The sequence below is a fragment of the Clarias gariepinus genome, chromosome 4 (assembly GCF_024256425.1).
Source record: "Clarias gariepinus isolate MV-2021 ecotype Netherlands chromosome 4, CGAR_prim_01v2, whole genome shotgun sequence".
NCBI lineage: Eukaryota > Metazoa > Chordata > Actinopteri > Siluriformes > Clariidae > Clarias > Clarias gariepinus.
Window position 1 is genome coordinate 9,633,821 of NC_071103.1, and position 17,170 is coordinate 9,650,990.

At 37.3% G+C, this 17,170-nt stretch overlaps 2 protein-coding genes across 3 annotated transcripts; both read right to left on the bottom strand.

Annotated features, from left to right (window-relative positions):
• Positions 1–579: 579 nt before the first annotated feature.
• On the bottom strand, positions 580–2,367 carry s100a10b (S100 calcium binding protein A10b). The gene is made up of 3 exons (XM_053495405.1): positions 2,220–2,367; positions 1,088–1,237; positions 580–841 (listed from the first exon to the last, which is right to left on the bottom strand). Exons 2-3 carry the CDS (start codon positions 1,226–1,228, stop codon positions 677–679), a joined length of 306 nt encoding a protein of 101 aa, XP_053351380.1. The 5' UTR covers positions 1,229–1,237; positions 2,220–2,367; the 3' UTR covers positions 580–676.
• Positions 2,368–11,176: 8,809 nt separating this feature from the next.
• krtcap2 (keratinocyte associated protein 2) lies at positions 11,177–16,904 on the bottom strand. Of its 2 annotated transcripts, none has more exons than XM_053493770.1 (5): positions 16,792–16,904; positions 15,531–15,685; positions 15,015–15,078; positions 14,757–14,823; positions 11,177–11,621 (listed from the first exon to the last, which is right to left on the bottom strand). In XM_053493770.1, the coding sequence occupies exons 1-5, from the start codon at positions 16,793–16,795 to the stop codon at positions 11,501–11,503; spliced, it is 411 nt and encodes a 136-aa protein (XP_053349745.1). In that variant the 5' UTR covers positions 16,796–16,904; the 3' UTR covers positions 11,177–11,500. The 2 variants fall into 2 exon arrangements, with proteins under 2 accessions (XP_053349745.1, XP_053349744.1); XM_053493769.1 differs by lacking the exon at positions 16,792–16,904 and adding an exon at positions 16,203–16,287.
• Positions 16,905–17,170: the final 266 nt, after the last annotated feature.

A 17,170-nucleotide genomic window follows, 5' to 3' on the forward strand; every position in this document is an offset into this window, starting at 1 on the left:
GTGCTAGTTGAGAAATGAATTATTGTATACCATTCTGCTACATAATCCTAAACATTTGGTGTTTTTTGGAAACTGTAAAAACTGTTGTAGTTTTTTTAATATACTAATCAAATGCTATTCACGCCATTATGCCAGTACTGGCATGACATATTTATTTATTTTTAACACAAAGGATCCACACCTGAAGAGCCTTTGTAATCTTTATTACTCTAGAGAATCATCAATTATGTTTGTACAGAGTGTGAGGAGAAAAAAAAAAAAAAACCTACATCCTGTTTCAATGAGTCATTTGTCAAGCATTACGCTGTATATGGAACTGACTAGTGGTTGCAGTTCTTGTGTTTTACACAATATATAGGCATTGATAAAAGAAATACATGTAAACTTATCTGTCCTTGATCTATTCTCAATCCTAGTTAATACTACATGTGTCATGTGTCCCTTTTATATGCAAGCTTAAACTCCTTTATTTTGCACTGCATTACATTGTTATGGGAAACTTTTCCCAAACCAACAGACTTTGCTTAATTAAAATGCATTATATGATTATAATAATAAATCCATCCACAAAAACAAAAGTAGTTAGCACCTGCATTTAATAAGGGGTGCATACACAATAATATTCAGTAGAAAAAAAAAAAAAATTTCCAACTCTGACGCTATTCTTCTTCTGCTTTTACTTTTTTTGAGCGGTTGCTTTCTTGTGCATCTGGTAACACTGTTCACAGGCAATAGACAGACCGACCACAAGGGCCACAAATTCTTCAAAGTTCACTTCTCCATCCCCATTGGCGTCCAGATCACGCATCATCCTGTCAATGGTGGCTGGGTCTTTCTGAGACTGCACAGAGAGAGAAAATTTAGAGGGAAAAAAGGAAAAAAGTGGTACAGCAACAACAAAAGTGCAAAAAACAAAAAGAAAAAATTACAAGCTCATGGTCTGGTATGGGGGAAAATCTATGTGAAATGTCTGAGTTACAGAGTAAAATACAAGACTAAGTACAAGACTTACAAAATCAGTAAACATTATTAGTTGTAATGAGGACAAAAATGCTTCTAAAACCAAAGTAAGGTGTTTGTGTGGTACCTTAAGAAAGTTGGCGAGCTCTGCCTCCATGAGCTGCCTGAGCTCTCTGCGGCTCAGCGTGTTGCTGTCTCCCTCTTTGCCCGCATAACGGTGGAACACTGTGATCAGTGTTTCCATTGCTCTCTCCAGATCAGACGGCATGCTGACTCACTGCACAGACACAATGAATAGCACGTTAGCAGCATCCATATCATCTCTCACCATGTCTCTCTCTCTCTCACTCACTTTTGACTTTCGTACACTGCATTAAATGAGGTAATAAGGAAATCTTTAGAATAAGACCAAGCCTGACGCTTAACATTCTTTCTAGGTAACTTCCTCTAAAATCCTGTCTTGCTCTTTCTCCAGTAGTGAGTCATTTCTGCACAGACCACCTCCCCATCTCCGCCCTAATGTTCAGCAAATTCCTGGTCCACGCCTGTCCTGCGCAAAGCAGTAGTAGCTGTTTGTTTGGACTCGACAAACTGATGTCTTACAACATGCACTACTTTGTCAGACAAAATTTCCTGCATGCGGGCATGCACACACTCTGATTTCTTTTTTAAAGCCACATGATTCAAATATGGGTATAACTCCTAGAATTAGTTAGTAGCAACATTAGTTAACAAAAAAAAAAAAGAGAAGGAAAAAAAAAAAAACACAACCAGAGAGAAACAGATGGACTGATGTTACTATAACTATGTTCATTACTCTTGGTCTGTGAGAAGTGTCATGCAACCTGGACTGACATATGTGTGCTTCAAGCCCAGTTTCATGATTTATTATCATGATTTATTATTCCTGAAGGAATAAAGCAAAGGAACGTGATTACAAATGACCAATCTGGCAACACCCATCTCCCTTCCCTAGCGCAGTGGTGGAAAAGTACACAAGATCTCCTAGACAACGTAGAAAAGTATCTACTAGACAAACTTTTTTTTGTATTAAATGTTAAATAACACATTTTATTCTACTGAGTAAACCTATTGCCCACCATCAGATTTTCAAAAGAACTACTTTGAGGTATTGAAAGTAAAGGAAAGACAAAGAGATTGGCGTTTTAATTATTTTTCAGTTTATAGACGCAATGTGTTAAACAAAAACAAAGCAAATTATCAGCAAGACGGTTATTACGTACAAAGAAAAAACTTACCCTTTTTTTTGGAGTGGACAGACAGGAATTTATAAAGCAGAGATTTCCCCTTGGAACTGAAGAAATCTGCGCATTCCCCGCACGGTGTATTTATAAAGCGGCTCCACCCGACCTGGATGTGGGTGTGGAAAAGCAGAGCATTAACCCCTGACTGCTGCTGCTGAGTCACTTTGATGATTCGATTCTTTGAACTACGTTTTTAAGTGAATCGAACTTTTTGACTCGATTGCGTAATTCACCACTGAGGGCGTCGTCCAGAGTCAAAACTCTCTCTGTAATTACTGCGGCCTACACTTTGTATTTTTTTTGTTTAAAGGGAAAGCAGGATCTTAAATCAACCATCACAATTTACTTGATAAACTTGAAGTTTAGCGCCCAAACGGATAAGATTTAAATATACAATGAAATATGTATTCGAATTTAATTCGAGTTTCTCAAGTGAAAATTCATATTTGCCACACAAATCTTTCTATAAGAAATAATGACAGTGCAGATAATCCGTTCCAGCTACCCCCGAAAAAATGATCAATATTACCAACTTCCAACTCCAATAATATGTTTGCATATCAAAAAATTTAGAGAAGACATGTAAATTAAGTAAAATATAAGACATTAAAAAATAAAAGACATTAAACCTCATTTAACCTTAATTTATTATTCCTCTTGGTACCGGCTGCCTTGAAAAAAACAGAACTAAAAGTGGCTCTCTTTTCTTCTTGCTACCGTCCTTGCTAACATTCATGGGACCCATCTTCACAAAATCTTGCACAAAATGCAACACACACACACACACACACTCACAAATACTTGCTTTTCTTGAAACAGCTTTTGCTGAGTGAAAAAAAAATCTTAAAATTCGTAAACTTGCTGTGCTTGGCTTTCCAGTGACGCAAACAAGTTTTGAACAGATTTAGTTTGGTTTGGTGTATTCGTTCGTATCCCAAAAATCTTTCATATGCAGATGCAAATTTCTTGCAAAATTTTAATTCTTATGGCAAAAAATGACAATGGAGTGCATTCATATGCTGATTCTGTATACAAGTGCATTCTCATTAGTTCCACAGTTATTTTAATTGCTGTGCTATCATGCATTAACATTAAGATTTACATTTACTTTCTGGTCAAGCCGTAGTCATAATTTGTTTTTTTCCCCCTGAATTATGTTTAAACTTTACAATTTTAAAAAAAGTTTGTATTTGCATCCTGCCTCCCTAGTTCCTGACACTGCGTAAAACAAATCATAAAAGAAATAATAATGTTAGATTGACCTTGTTGAAGGTGGATTAGGGATAGCAGTCTAAACTATACTTTATACAAGTTATTTCTGGTCAAGATTGTTTAAATGACTTGTTCCAAGATTGCTTATATTTAGTATAACTTCCCAGAAATGTTTTCACTATCTACAGATATATTACTCCAGCGTCTGTGTTCAGTAGGTAAAATTCAAACAGCTACATTTAAAACCATCACTACAGTCAGACATAGTGACATCATACTACAGAGTTTGTGATATCATCAGCAGACATGGCACATGAAAATTTTGACTTAAAATATGTTGTAAGATGCATATAAAAATAAGAAGGGAATGGCAGTTTTACTGTGTGCAGATCTGTGTGCAGGTTGGATAGTCAGTTATCCAACCTGCTATTAACTGAATGGTGCTTCTGTGGGATGTCATATGTGGCAATATTATTAAAAAAAAATTCATTTATTCTATATAAAGTTATTGTTTGTGTAATTTGTAGGCGTATGTGAAATACACTATAACCATATAACCCTTTTGACCACCATTTTGAAACACCCATGATGCAATATTCTCCTGTGGTGGTAAACTGGAACGACCGTTTAATGATGAAGTTTAGCAATTAGTGGTGAAAATCCAGCTTGGTGTGACCAACTACCAGTTGCCAACACACAGACCAAACTCAAACCAGTCAAACTGGTAGATCATCTTTGTCAGCTCTTAAGGTATTTTCCTTATTTCTTAATACTTGCCTGAATTTAAAAAATAATGCTAATTAAATGCTAATGACAGAGCATTTATAATAGTAATTTAGAATTTAAAAATCTTTTTTTTTTTTTTTACTATCACTTGCCATTTGGTACAAATGTCTCCATCATCTCCATCATCAATCAGCTCAGTTTTGGGGAAATACATATAAGAAAGTGATTTAAACTCAGCTTACAATAATTGTATTGTATAATGTTAAAATTTTGGATTTGTTTTTGAAAAAATAGTAAAGGCAGAATGTTTGTTTAAACTTCTGCCATGACTTCCGTCAGATATCATCATCGTCTATACCGCTTTATCCTGCATTCAAGGTCGCAGGGGCCTGGGCATTTAAACATCTAAAAAAGCTTAATAATCAGAATTCAGTCATGCACAAATGGTGTTGTTTTGAGCAAAAGTTTACCGAGACACTGGAGTCTGGTTCCACCCTTTCTCACCCTTTCTTTTCTCCTCTATTTCCCAACTCAGTGAGTCACAGCTTCCAGCACTGCCCTTAAACCTAGAATCCTGTGCGTCCACTTGAGAGAGTGGGAGAGATAGAGAGAGAGAGATAGAGAGAGAGAGAGAAAGACAAAAGTGTCTATTTTGGATTGTAGTCAAAAACCAGCCCTTTATTTTGAAGGGAATGGCTGCGTTGGGCCACATACCACACATACTACCTCAGATCCGCAGATCCTTTGTAACCTAAGCCAGCGACTGCAAAGTTAATTTAGGTAGACAAACTGAATACACAGCAAAATCACCCAAGTTATGTTGTAGTGTGCTTTTCTGTCCATGAACATAATGTGTTGGTTCAACAATGAGGACTGTTTAGGCTTACTCATGCTTATTCGGCCTACACAAGTACTGTAGCCCCACCACACTTTCGTTATGTTTAAATCAGACCACAAGACATTTTCTTTTGTTTTAAACTGTTTCATGCAAATGTAAATTAACAAGTAAGGAAGAAATTTCAACCAAACCATATATATATAAATGATGGTAAAGTAACATCATTCTAATGCAAACATGGGGGAAAAAATGTCAATTTCTTAAAATTGAAAATCCTCTAGTCAGTCAGAGCAACATTCCAGCATGTATCACAGAGCATGCAAACAGAGACAGAAGAGAGGTGCAGCTCAGGAAATAAGGGCTTGCATGAGCCTGTTAGAATCCCCACTCCCTCACTTCGGGTGTGTCTAGTGGCATTAGAGCCCTTGAGTTGGAATGAGTTCACTGTCCTGTCCTATTGTTGTTGTCTTTTAACATTTTTAGCAGACATTTTATTCTGTACATTACAAGGCATGTCTGCTTCAAGTGTGAGCATTACACACTATTACATGAATCTTTTTTACAAATCATTCTTACTGCACTTCACATTTATTCAATTTGGCTATTTTAGTTTTATATTATAATAAATGTAATGATTTTTCATGTACAACATTGGAAATATGCAAAAGTGATACACTTTACTCCTGTTATATTTAGCTCAGTATTGTGCTCTAAGTGGATTTTCACATGTTTGTGTCCATTCTAGAATCAGGTCCTCTTTTTGTAGTCCTTCTGCCTCAACGTTTCGGTATGCTTTTTGTCCTAAAACACCTTTCTGCTCAACACTGTTGTAAAGAGTGGTTATTTAAGTTCCTAGAATTGTAGTTTTGACATTTTCAACAAGTAGACTTTCTACCTACAATATTTATTTATTTATTTATTTTTTTACTCTATGCAAAATGTACTGAGAGTATATTGTAGGACTGATCTAGACAATTAACCGTATACTTAAGCTTAACATAATTTTGTCTATTCCTTAATATTCCCATTTATTAATGTATCTCACAAAGAACTAATTTTAAAAAATTTAAATTCAAACATTGTCATTTCATAAACCTAAACACTAATCTAAAACAGTTATCATTGTAGCACTTATAGTGTATATACTGTGTATTGCAGAACATCATAATGTACATACAATTTAGAAAACACTAAGTGAAAAAATGCATTGGAGTGTCACGGTAAGAGACATTTGGCATATGGAAAAGATTGTTGTGACCTGTTTTTGTGACCTGTTTTTCCTGATTTTATTAGTATTCTGTAAAGCGTTAAAAAGTATGTAGTTATCAGTAACATCAGTAACTGGTAACAGCGGCGTTCCATTGTACAGTAGTTTGGTTTTGTGTGTGTGTGTGTGTGTGTGTGCGCATATACAGTACAGTATATAGACCTCTGAAGGTGTGCTCTGGTATCTGGCACAAGGCCTTTATGCAGATCGTTTATGTCCTTCCAGGGTCAGAGGTGGGGTCATCATGGATTGAACCTGTTTTTTTCCAGCACATCTCAGGGATTCCCGATCAGAGTGAAATCTGCGGAATTTGGAGGCCAAGTTAACTTAAGTTCATTCCTGAACCGTTCTGTAGTGTGCCAGGGCTCATTATCCTGTTGAAAAAGGCAAATGGTAACAACAGTGTACTTGGTTTGCAATTTCTGCTACAATAGATAAGTCACTTCCCAGATGCATCTATGAGCATTGTCACCAGCTTCCTTGGGTGACTTTTGGTAGAAACTAACCACTGCATCGTGGAATCGCAAGATCTGCTGTTTTAGGAATGCTCTGACTCAATTATCTGGCCATCACTATTCAGCCATTGTTCAGTCATATTTTTATGCTTGCCCATGTTTCTTTCTTCCAACACACATAACTGGATTTTCACTTGCTGCCTCGTTTATCCCACCCCTTGATAGTTGCCACTGCCATACTTTTTATTCTTTCTTGGGTAATTTCTAGAGAAATGTCCTATGGCAGGTCAGACCATAAAGGTAATCAAGCCCTCCCTTCGATTCAGGCATGAATGAAATCTGATTAGATGGTGAATGTGGTGAATGACAAGAGCTGCACCCAGTCAGCACTAAAAGGAAAGAGCGTAAGTATGTAAAACATAGCAAACAGGACTGACAAGGAGTCTAATACAATGAGTTGTAATTATTTTTTTCTTCTTGCTAAACTATTTCATTTGTTCTCTGATTTGTTCGGAGGCTACTGAATGACAGATAAGCTCGATAAGTCAGCTGAGTGATCCTGACTGTGGAATTGTCCAAAGTCAACTTTATTGTTGATTCTATTATGTGCACAGTACATACATATAAATAATTTCAATTACACTACTCCCAGTCCCCGTACAAACAATACTAAGTACAAAAATTTTAATGTAAAAGAACAAAATAGTGTTAAAAAAACAACAACTAAATAACACAAACTAAAACTAGGTGTTGCAGGTAGTGACCTGCAACTACAATGCATTACAACCCCAATTCCAAATTCCAAGTTGGGGCAGTATGAAAATATTTAATGGCATGTATACAGAAATATAATAGGCAATAAAACAGAAAAAATGCGCAATCTTTACCTTGTACAATACTTAAAACTCACAACACTACTCAACTTCTTATTTGGTGATTTCCCATGTGAATTGAGAAATTGGTGAAAATATGCACTAATTTCAAATCTGGTGGCTGCAACATCTTCCAAAATAAAAAAGCTTTGGGACAATTAACTGTTTAACAATGTGTACTATCATCATTTCTGTTTATAACATTTTTTAAGCAATTGATAACTGAAGACACCAGTTGGTCAAGTTTCGCTAGCAGGAGTTACCCCAATCTTCTATTATGCAGGTCTTCAGCTGCGCAATAGTACAGGGTCTTCATTGCCATATTTTGCACCTCATGATGTGCCACACATTCTCAACTGGAGTAGACAGGCTTGAGTTGAACAAGCATGCATATGTAATCTGAGCAGAATGTTCTTGGCTTTGTCTTACCAAAAAATACAGGAACATCTTTCAAATTGTATGGATTGCATATGGTGCGAAAAAAAACCTTTTCTGCAGTAATGGTGCCCTGACAACTTAACCATGACACAAGCGATGGAACACCCCATACCATGACTGATGCTAGCTTTTCAACCTAAACAGCTTAGATGGTCCTTTTCCTCTCTGACCCAGAGAACACGACAGCTGTTGTTTCCAAAAACTATTATAAAAGTTGTTGACAATACATGTTTCCAATGTGTCACTTTCCATCTGTCCATGTTTCCATGATGGTTATTTATGACAGTGATATCTGCGGGATCAGGATATCACTGTCACATAGAGATTTGATAAGTTTCCTTGAAATTCTTGACATTGTGTACTTGGGGAATGTTTTTGTAAAAGTATTGGATAATTTGCTCGTGTATCTGTTGGCAAATTGTCGGTCCTTGCCCCATCCTTGCTCTGTTATTTAACAGCACTTGTTTCTCATCACCTTGTAATTTCTACTTGTCACATTGTTATTAGTATTAAGTTGACTGTGTCCCACCTTTTTCCTATCTTTGGGGGATGGTGCAGCCACCAGAATGGAAATGAGTGCATATTTTAACCAAATAATTAAATTTACGTGGTATATCAACAAATAAAAATGTGTTTTTTTCAATATAGTAAGTAAAAACTTTACAGATGCCTCATTGGTCTTACTGCCAGTTTCCATAGTCCCAACCTTTTTGGAATTAGGGTAGTAGCAAGTTTTTTTTTGTGTGTGTGTGTTTAAAAACTTAAAAAAATAAACATGAAATGAATGTTGAGGGAATTGCGTTACATTGGGATCATCATGGGATCATCATGAGTCTTAGCCATGACTGCTTTGTGTGCAGTGCAGAAAGAAGTCAGACAGCAGCACAGTCTTACAACTCAGACTCTTGCCTAGGTGTCTACACCATCTTACATTCAATAACGAGCATGTACACTAGGTGGCAGTGGACCATAATAATAAAATTTACATAAAAGGACAAAAAAGATTGATTTGGAGTCGCTTCTGGGATTTGCATAACAATAGAAAGGAGCGAGAGTGACAAAGTTACCAGAAGAACTCATATTGTCCAGAAAGCTCAGTATATATATATATATATATATATATATATATATATATATATATATATATAAACAAAAAATAGAAAACAGAATTTTGTTTTTAGAACAAAAAGCTCAGTTCAGTTATTTTGTGTGCAGAAACACATCTATTCAATCCATAAGACATTTACATCTTGAAAAGGATATATTATCATATTGTAGCGTTTTTACGCCGAGAAGAATGCTGGAGAGACGAGTGAGCTTATTTGCTACCCAATGCAATGGCTGGGAGTACTTTATTTAGCACACAGCCAGTAATGGCATGAGCAGCACCTTCACTCAGGAGCCTACCTCTAATTCAGCGTCAGCCTGAACTAGAGCACATTTCACACGTCACACACCTCAACACACACACAACAGGGCCAAAGTCACTAACCCAAACACCTTTCCCCATCATGGTGAACACACCGACATCCCCGCAAGGCATGCTGGTCGTCAGCCGCCGCCCCGCCCACGCCACACTATCATATAGTCTTATGAGATAATACTTACAGTTGTGTTCAAAATAATAGCAGTGTTTTGAAAAAAAGTGAGTAAAGCTCCATATCCATATAATAACTTTTAATTTAAATCACACAAATGCTTTGGACACCCTGCACGTTCTATTCTTAATGACAACATGAAGGAAAATGTGCTAAATGGATTATTAATCCATCTCTGAACTAATATTTAGTTGTATAACCATGCTTTCTGAGAAATGCTTCATATCTGTGACAATTGTACTACACACCCCAATTCCTCTGCATTTCTTGGTTTTGCCTCAAAAACAGCTTTTTTATTGTCAGGCCACAACTTTTCTATTGGATTAAGGTCTGGGGATTGGGCTGGCCACTCCATAACGTCAATCTTGTTGGTCTGGAACCAAGTTGCTGCTCGGTTACTGGTGTGTTTGGGCGTCGTTGTCTTGTTAAAACACCCATTTCAAGGGCATTTTCTCTTCGGCATTAGGCAACATGACATTTTTAAGTATTTTGATGTACTCAAATTGATCCCTGATCCCTGAAATGTAATAAATAGGCCCAACACCATAGTATGAGAAGCATCACCATACAGTATCATGATGCTTGTGTCTCCATGCTTCACTGTCTTCACAGTGTACTGTGGCTTGAATTCAGTGTTTGTGGGTCACCTATTAAGCTCTCTGTGGCCTCTAGACCCAAAAACGACAATCTCGTGTTCATCAGTCCACAAAATATTGTGCCATTTCTCTTTAGGCCATGCTGGAACTGATCATTGGCTCAGTCTTTGCCAATTTTGTTTTTCTTTGATCCATTCGAATGGTAGTTTTCCATTTTCTTTCACATCTTTCTGGTGGTAATCTCCATTTTAAAGCATTTGATATTTTAGCAGAGCAGCCTATCATTTTCTGCACTTCTTTGTATGTTTTTTTTTCATCTCTAATCAACGTTTAAATTAAAGTACGCTGTTGTTCTGAACAACGGCTGAAACGACCTGTTTTACTCTGATTTTCAGAGGGAAATGCACAGGACAACCTTTTTTAATTTTATTTATCCTTAAATAAGGGGAACTTGTTTGACACCTGTTTTTAAACAGAATAATTTACCTCTCTAATTGAACTTTACACTGTTATTATTTGGAACGTGCCCCATTTCAATTAATGATTAAATTACACAGAATCAGGTGCATCCAATCATGACTGTTGGGTCTGTTGGTTTTCTATTACTCCACAACACCTACAAGTAAAATATTTACCATGAAGAAATAAAATTTCTTCCCAAAACAATTATTGATCTGGTTACTGATGTTGGACTGCTATTATTTTGAACACAACTGTATGTGCGGCAATACTTAGATAAGCTCCCTCATTTTACAAGTGATCTCATTTACACTAGAATTAATTTTTAGATACTCTCAGAATATGACTAATAATTTACCATAACACTATACATGAACACTATACACTTTAATTTTACATTAAATGCTTTTAAGGCCTGCTTCCTGAAAATTAAAATTAATAAATATTGCCATTATTTTGTCACAGAATAAAAAACAAGCACAATTTAGGCTTTATTTTAGACTTTAGTTGTTTTAATAGCAAATTCTTTAACAAAAATACTTTTGAGAAACCAGTTCGCACAGTTACAACTAGTAAAACATGAAACCGAATCAATGCTGTATCAGGAACCAATGCTGCATTCGTGTCAACAGATAAATATGTACATGTACATGAATAGTGTGTGTATTTTGTGTTAGTGATAATCTGTGTCTCTCCTGAATTTGGTTTTAGATGGCTTGTGTAATGGAATGTAGCAATCATAGAAAGGGCCAGATTTTAAACAAAACATTACTGCGAATAATGATTTTTGGGCTGATGGGGCAGATTCAGTCATTTAGTTTTTCCTTTTGCCCTTGCCAGAGGGTTTTGTGGGAGCTGCTACAGGAGCAGCCACCTGGTAAAGAGCTGCAGATACTTTGTTGATGTAGTACAGAGCGAAGAGCGAGAAGATCAAGCTGTAAAACAAAGTCAAGGGGTAAAATATTGAATGTGTGCATCATATCACTTTTTATCAGGTGAAAGTTACCAGGGGATTCACCCAAACAAGGCCCTGGATATTCTGTAATAGCTCTCGCTATGTGTTCCTTGGTATATGGAGCTTCAAACATGTACTCCTTTACTCAGTCACTTGACTTTTCCTGATGTACCCTCAGATGGATATTCAGAGGATTGTATAGAAACTGGAAAACAACAGGATCACTAATTCATTCTTATGGTGGAGGCCTTACGCAAATTTCGCAGGACAGAATCAGTGACGTGAAACTTTGTCTGCAGCGCCACCTATGAAATCTCTAAGACAGGAGACACTCAGACAAAGACAGGACTAGAAGATCCTATTCAACATGTCAGAGAGCTGCGAAAAGGGCAAAAGTGTGTGCGTATTGTGTCACTGTCGTTCAGAAGCTCAAAGCAAGAGATATGGAGAAGAGAGTCAGATACTGTCACTGGTTCTGGTACGTTCAGGAACATGGAGTGCGGCGTAGAAAATGTGTGTCTAGCATCGCATGTAATGCAATCGATTACACATAAGTCAAGGTATGTAGCATGTTTTTGTGGTTCCGATTGCTTTATCATAGAGAGAGCTATTACAGAATATTCAGGGCATCTTTTAAGGGAATCACTCTGTAGGTATAACACTCATACAGTAAAAGTGGTGAGATGCCATAACATGCCAATTTATTATACAGTGGCTTGCAAAAGTATTCAGCCCCCTTGAACTTTTCCACATTTTGTCACATTACAGCCACAAACATGAATCAATTTTATTGGAATTCCACGTGAAAGACCAATACAAAGTGGTGTACACTTGAGAAGTGGAACGAAAATCATACATCATTCCAATTTTTTTTTCACAAATAAATAACTGCAAAGTGGGGTGTGCGTATTTATTCAGCCCCCTTTGGTCTGAGTGCAGTCAGTTGCCCATAGACATTGCCTGATGAGTACTAATGACTAAATAAAGTGCACCTGTGTGTATTCTAATGTCAGTACAAATACAGCTGCTCTGTGACGGCCTCAGAGGTTCTAAGAGAATATTGGGAGCAACAACACCGTGAAGTCCAAACAACACACCAGACAGGTCAGGGATAAAGTTATTTAGAAATTTAAAGCAGGCTTAGGCTACAAAAAGATTTCCAAAGCCTTGAACATCCCACGGAGCACTGTTCAAGCGATCATTTAGAAATGGAAGGAGTATGGCACAACTGTAAACCTACCAAGACAAGGCCATCCACCTAAACTCACAGGCCAAACAAGGAGAGCTGAGCGCTGACTCTGGACGAGCTGCAGAGATCTACAGCTTAGGTGGGGGAATCTGTCCATAGGAAAACTATTAGTCGTGCACTGCACAAAGTTGGCCTTTATGGAAGAGTGGCAAGAAGAAAGCCATTGTTAACAGAAAACCATAAGAAGTCCCGTTTGCAGTTTGCCACAAGCCATGTGGGGGGACACAGCAAACATGTGGAAGAAGGTGCTCTGGTCAGATGGAAAAATGGAACTTTTTGGCCAAAATGCAAAACGCTATGTGTGGCGGAATACTAAAACTGCCCATCACTCTGAACACACCATCCCCACTGTCAAATATGGTGGTGGCAGCATCATGCTCTGAGGGTGCTTCTCTTCAGGAGGGACAGGGAAGCTGGTTAGAGTTGATGGGAAGATGGATGGAGCCAAACACAGGCCAATCTTGGAAGGAAACCTCTTGGAGTCTGCAAAAGACTTGAGACTGGGGTGAAGTTTCACCTTCCAGCAGGACAACGACCCTAAACATAAAGCCAGCGCAACAATGGACTTGTTTAAAACAAAACATATCCATGTGTTAGAATGGCCCAGTCAAAGTCCAGATCTAAATTCAATCGAGAATCTGTGGCAAGATCTAAAAACTGCTGTTCACAAACGCTGTCCATCTAATCTGACTGAGCTGGAGCTGTTTTGCAAGAAGAATGGGCAAGGATTTCAGTCTTTAGATGTGCAAAGCTGGTAGAGACATACCCTAAAAGACTGGCAGCTGTAATTTCAGCAAAAGGTGGTTCTACAAAGTATTGTCTCAGGGGGCTGAATAATTACGCACACCCCACTTTTTAGTTATTTATTTGTAAAAAATGTTTGGAATCATGTATAATTTTCGTTTCACTTCTCACGTGTACACCACTTTGTATTGGTCTTTCATGTGAAATTCCAATAAAATTTATTCATGTTTGTGCCTGTAATGTGACAAAATGAGGAAAAGTTTAAGGGGGCCGAATACTTTTGCAAGCCACTGTATATGGAGGCTGTCAATTTAAGCTTAATTTTGTCTAGGTTTTGGGTCACTCTGTATATTACACAGTACCTATGGTGGGTTTAAACTCATGGTTTATTCCACAATCCATGGAATTGGCATGTCATGTATGACGTAAAAAATTCACATTTTTTCTGTCTCTAGTTTTGGAGATATGATTATATTTAATCAGGAAAGGGATTGTACAAGGTAAATAGAAACGTTGCTCTCTTGAGGTGAATCCTAACAGACAGCAGGAGAGACATAAATGTTTTGTGTATTAACAGTACAAGTATCTGTAAAACCCACCCGAAAAATTTATAAAAATATATATATATTCAAATATAGCCAGATTTCACAATATTCAATTAGATAGGGATTGCATTCATTTCTTCTATGCCCATGTATTTTTTAACTGCTGTTTGTTCAAGAAAAAGCATTAATCTACTTTAATACAAATCCTCTTTGAAAAATGCCCTGTCACAGTTAATGATCTCCCACCACTTGGCTTGACTGCAATGCTAATTTCTGCTTCTTTATCCTTCCTTATCTATTTGTGCAGTTTTCTCTTGTCAATGGGGTCAAATTCATAAATGTTGTGTAGCGCAGTGGGAGACAATCAATTGAGACAAAGAGGATTTCAAAACAGGATTCAAGAGTCGGGTTCAGCTATGATGCAACTGCATAGCTTGTGAAGGGTTGAGTAGTACTTTTATCTAGAGCATAGTTACTCTATTAACAAGTGCATTTTAGAAAATCAGTGTTAAAACATTATGAGTGTTTCTATGCATCCACCTAGCTATTGCTATTTAGCATATATTTTATTACTCACCATGTGGTGACGCACACACGATGCACCAAACCAGACGCAAACAGGGAAAGACACAAGCACAGAAAAACTGTGGCGAGAAAGACAAACAGGGAGATATTGATTTGAATTATTTCTTTCCATACATGTTCAAGTACAATCAAAAAAAAAAAAAAACCTGCAAAAAGATTTTATAAAAATTACTGAAATAAAATCCAAAAAGGATGTAACATAATTATGGTGTGAGTGTTTTGAAATAAAAGCCTTGGTTTGAATACTCACTCTCTGGGAAGATCTTCGCCTGGAAACCTTTACCGAAGAAGAGATTCTCCAGATTGTTAAAGGCCTGAGAGTGATCGTTAAGGTGAAAGAAACTCAGACATCATTTTTACTTAAAAAAATTCACAAAGGTGGACAAATCATAGAGGAAATACACTGTAGATCTCACGTTGTAGATCCTTCCTCATGGCAAAGGCAAAGTTCCAGGATGGAGTCTAATGAGTAACTAAATCATCTTAAGATTTATAATGACTTTTTTTAGAACTAAACAGTGAAAATGTATAATTGAAAATAACAAAACTAATTCATGCATTAGTTAAATTATTAATCTTTCACCCCAAGTGACTATATGGAAAGAAGAATTATGATTCAAGAGCAGTGTTGTTTAAGATCCCACATCACAGTCGCTCTGTGCAACACAGCTACTAACATATGGTAGTTGTACATTCCCTTCATATCTGGTACAATGTAATGACCACAAACAGTACTACCCAGAATTCAGCAGCCATGTTAGGATACAGTGAGAGAGCAGATGAAAAGCATGGAGCCTAGGAAACCTCCAAGGATGGTAAGCCACTCAGAGGAGGCCAGCTGCTTGCTAAACATCTGCATTCCAGCAAAGACCAGCACGGACAGCAGGCTGGACAACACCAAAGAGGTTCCTGTATTCACCGCTGAGAAAAAGTTGACAAAAAGCACTCATCATTACAATAGTTAATACAAATCAAAGGACTACAATGTTATTCCTTCACTCCAACAACAGTGTTAAAGCTGTTACAAATTAGTTATATTTTCAATCATATTTTTTATAGACTAACTGCCAGCAGTGATATGAACCTTATTATACTGTTATTATACAGAACAGAACAGGTGACTCCAGGGCTGGAAAGCAGACTAGAAAGTGGGCAGGGGTAGCTTGGTGGTTAAGGCATAGGGAGATGGTCGGAAAGGTCCCAAGCTTAAACCCCACCACCACCAAGTTGCCCATATAGGGCCCCTGAGCATCAACTGATGATGTAAAAACATACCTCGCTCTGCCAAATGCTGTATATGTAATGTAAATGGGAAGTATGGCTGTGATGTATGCAAGAAAATCCCATATATGGCAAGTTAAGGGAAATTAAGCAGGAAAAATATTGATAAATAAAAATTAGAATAAAATAATAATACATTCCAATAATTATCACAAACCATTAGTGGACCCCATAGTGCAATAAACAAATAACGCCTGGTGTGTGTGTGTGTGTGTTGACTTTTGCAGGCGGAAACATGTAAGACACGGCACTAGTAAGAGGCCACGTCAGTGTCCGTCTCTCAATATGTTCCGACTGGAAACAAGGACAGCAATTTCCTCTGCCTTGTTTCATTTTTTAATCAAAATTCAGATTTTTTTGTCAAATAAACATACAATTGTCTTCCAAACTGAACACTGTGCTAAAAATGCATTCCAATACCTAAAAAAAAAAAAAAAGGAAGACAATAAGTTAAGGTCAGTGATGAATGCAATGGAAATGAATGCGGCTCAGAACTGAGCAAACATTCCCTGAACAAGCCCTGATACCGCACTTTACAACATCCTCTTCGGATATCTGCAAATTATATCTGATTTACATCTGCTAATGAACAGAAACAACGCGCGAGGTAGTCCTGCTAATACACTACTGACACTCTTCTCCTTATGCAGGTGATGTGTAGTCGCGTCTTATCATCAGTAATATTTTTAATTAAAAAATGTATTACCTGCTCTTGTTTCTGATAGCTTATAAAAATAAACACATACCCATGTTTTATTCCGAGTGTGTGCAGGACTGTAAAAAAGCAGAGAGCTCAGTATTCAGTACAGCACCTCCGGCGAGCGGCGACATAGAGTGACGTCACACCCAGCGACATAACAGCCATCTCGCAAATAGTGCACTAGAGGGCAGCAGCACACACTCGTAACGCTCTTATTGCTATATTGCCTACGTAGTGTACTTGATTTGGATCAAATAGTGTATTTGGGAGTAAACCAGAGTGAACGCCCCTTTCTTTATTCTGCGTTTTCAGCAAAGAAAAACTACCAATGACCAATAAGAATACCGCCACCCAGCGGAATAAACTTGCAATAACAATAACAGCAGCAGCAGCGTAAATTATATTTTTAATAGTAATAATAATTA

What these genes read in the sequence shown, in the direction of transcription:
- s100a10b (XM_053495405.1), bottom strand. Translation starts at nt 1,228, where the DNA reads ATGCCGTCTGATCTGGAGAGAGCAATGGAAACACTGATCACAGTGTTC. An exon ending in AGCTCGCCAACTTTCTTAAG is followed by an intron (nt 842 to 1,087) that starts GTACCACACAAA and finishes CTCTCTGTGCAG; the next exon opens with TCTCAGAAAGACCCAGCCAC.
- krtcap2 (XM_053493769.1), bottom strand. An exon ending in TTTTCATCTGCTCTCTCACT is followed by an intron (nt 15,079 to 15,530) that starts GTATCCTAACAT and finishes GATCACTCTCAG; the next exon opens with GCCTTTAACAATCTGGAGAA. An exon ending in GGCGAAGATCTTCCCAGAGA is followed by an intron (nt 14,824 to 15,014) that starts GTGAGTATTCAA and finishes TTCTCGCCACAG; the next exon opens with TTTTTCTGTGCTTGTGTCTT.